The following is a 2,110-nucleotide window of genomic DNA, read 5'->3' as shown; positions in this document are numbered from 1 at the left end:
CACAAACATAAATTATGCCGTGGGGTCAGTTCACACCGCCCATTGTGATGGTGCCAATGATGCATGAACAGATCCACTTTCCAGGACCAGTGCCCCTTTCCTCGAAATCATCGGACTTAGAAAATTTCAAGCAAGAATATTGAATATTATGGACTTTGTATACACGTGCAAGATATAGGAATGTCGTACGAGGACCACCATGTCTTTATAAGCACCTCAAAGAGTGAGCTTCATCATTCAGGCCAAGAAGAGACTCTGAAAGACAGCATTTTCATCAGGTTCTCTGAACTGATCCGTATCGATCAACACAATGGCCAGGTACCCGAGGAACGACAAAAGCAACAGTAAGACTCTGGTTAAAAAGGGTGCCTGGAGTGTCGAAGAAGATCAAAGACTAGTGGCTTATATCGAGAGATATGGCATTTGGAACTGGACTCACATGGCCAAACCTGCTGGTCTGTGATGCATAATTCATATTCTCCTCATGTGCTTCTCTTTGGATATGTCTGCTCTTTCTAACTTTTGTGGGGGTATGTTCGACTAACCCTTGTCTTGAATCATATGCGTTATTTCCCAGGTTTGGCAAGAACTGGCAAAAGTTGCCGTCTCCGTTGGATGAACTATTTGAGGCCCAACATCAATCATGGAAACATCACCCAAGAAGAGGAGGAGACCATCATTTTGCTGCACCGAGTTCTTGGAAATCGGTAAGTAATTACACTTTAATTGAAGGCGAAGTTGTGACCTTAATTGAAAGCACTAGCTACTTAATTGCCTCTTACTGATGAAAATGTCTTTTATCTCTTTGTTTCAGCTGGGCCGCGATTGCAGCTAGGCTTCCAGGAAGAACGGACAACGAAATAAAGAACTACTGGAATACCCGCTTGAAGAAACGGGTCTCTGAGGAGAACTTTCGTTTGCAGAACACATGCAATGATGTTAATGTCCACACTGATCGTAAAGACATCTCATTCCATCCCTTGACTGACAGTCCGAATGCATCAAGCCTTGGACTTGACAATCAAATCCCGGCAACAAATGCAGATAACTCTTGTCCTTCCATTGGAGTCCATGATGAGAAACCATGGAGATATAACAGGTGCTCATCACAAGAATATGAGATTGGTGAAGGAGAAACCTTATGGGACCAAGCTCTTGCAGTGGAAGATCTTTACATAGAAGAAGATTTCGAGTACATGTGCGCCAACTCAGGAACTAATAATGCCCCTTCTTATGGTTGCGCGCAGCCTGAGCCTACATACTTCGCTAGTTCCTATGATGATTTTGTCCTAGATTTGTGGGGGGAGTCATGACGGTTGCAATAAAATTAATCTTGATCTCGGAGATGGACTGCAAAAGTTTGGTTTAGGATGAAGCAAAGTTTTTGAGGGTGCTATATGTTGTGCAGCTATGAATAACCCAAATTGTGAAATAGCATGCTTATCTGCCGTATGAATGTTCTTGGACGAATGGAGATGATTTAACAACAGATTTGGTGATGCACTTATGCTTCGTAGATATTCTCTCCTCTAGTGCTCATTTTGCTTTGCGGTCCCTTTCCAGTATTTTGATCTTTATCTTGTGAATTATTTCCATGGTACATTATCTTTAGCATCTCTCTCTCTCTCTCTCTCTTTCTCTCTCTCTCTCTCTCTCATGTTTAGGATAATTGGGCAGAATAAAGTAAAACCATCGAGTACACTGAAACGGCCTAGCATCATAGAGTTTAGGCCATGTTCAAAAGGAGTGCTTTCTTCTCGAAAAGAGAACGATTCTTTCTAAACTTAAGAAACTGAGGAAGTTTGTAAAAGGTTCATAAAATAACATGATGTTATTCCCATAACAGGATCACAACATCACACATTCGAAAACATCTGGAACAGGTAAATGGGTCTAGCGGGAGTGCCGATGTAATTTCAATAATAAACATAGGGGACGTCGCTGTATTTATGCTATTAAGATTTATTTACCTAATTCCTCTTCTCAAAAGAGTGAAAAGGCCCTACTTCCATGTCCTGTTTCCATCTTTTTCCTTCGTCTTATGGAGCCATTGGACGCGTGCCACGTATCTATAAAAACCGTAACCTTGTAAGTTATAACCTGTCTACTC

At 41.6% G+C, this 2,110-nt stretch overlaps 1 protein-coding gene across 1 annotated transcript; it reads left to right on the top strand.

Moving 5' to 3' along the window:
- The first annotated feature begins 291 nt into the window (after positions 1-291).
- LOC115692118 (transcription factor MYB82-like) lies at positions 292-1,313 on the top strand. Its single transcript, XM_030618886.2, has 3 exons — positions 292-455; positions 578-707; positions 815-1,313. The coding sequence occupies exons 1-3, from the start codon at positions 311-313 to the stop codon at positions 1,311-1,313; spliced, it is 774 nt and encodes a 257-aa protein (XP_030474746.1). The 5' UTR covers positions 292-310.
- Positions 1,314-2,110: the final 797 nt, after the last annotated feature.

Source organism: Syzygium oleosum, unplaced genomic scaffold (assembly GCF_021117445.2).
Source record: "Syzygium oleosum isolate NSW1041296 unplaced genomic scaffold, Sole_v2.1 Sole_v2.29, whole genome shotgun sequence".
Classification (NCBI taxonomy): domain Eukaryota; kingdom Viridiplantae; phylum Streptophyta; class Magnoliopsida; order Myrtales; family Myrtaceae; genus Syzygium; species Syzygium oleosum.
This window is presented reverse-complemented; position numbering and strand designations above follow the sequence as displayed.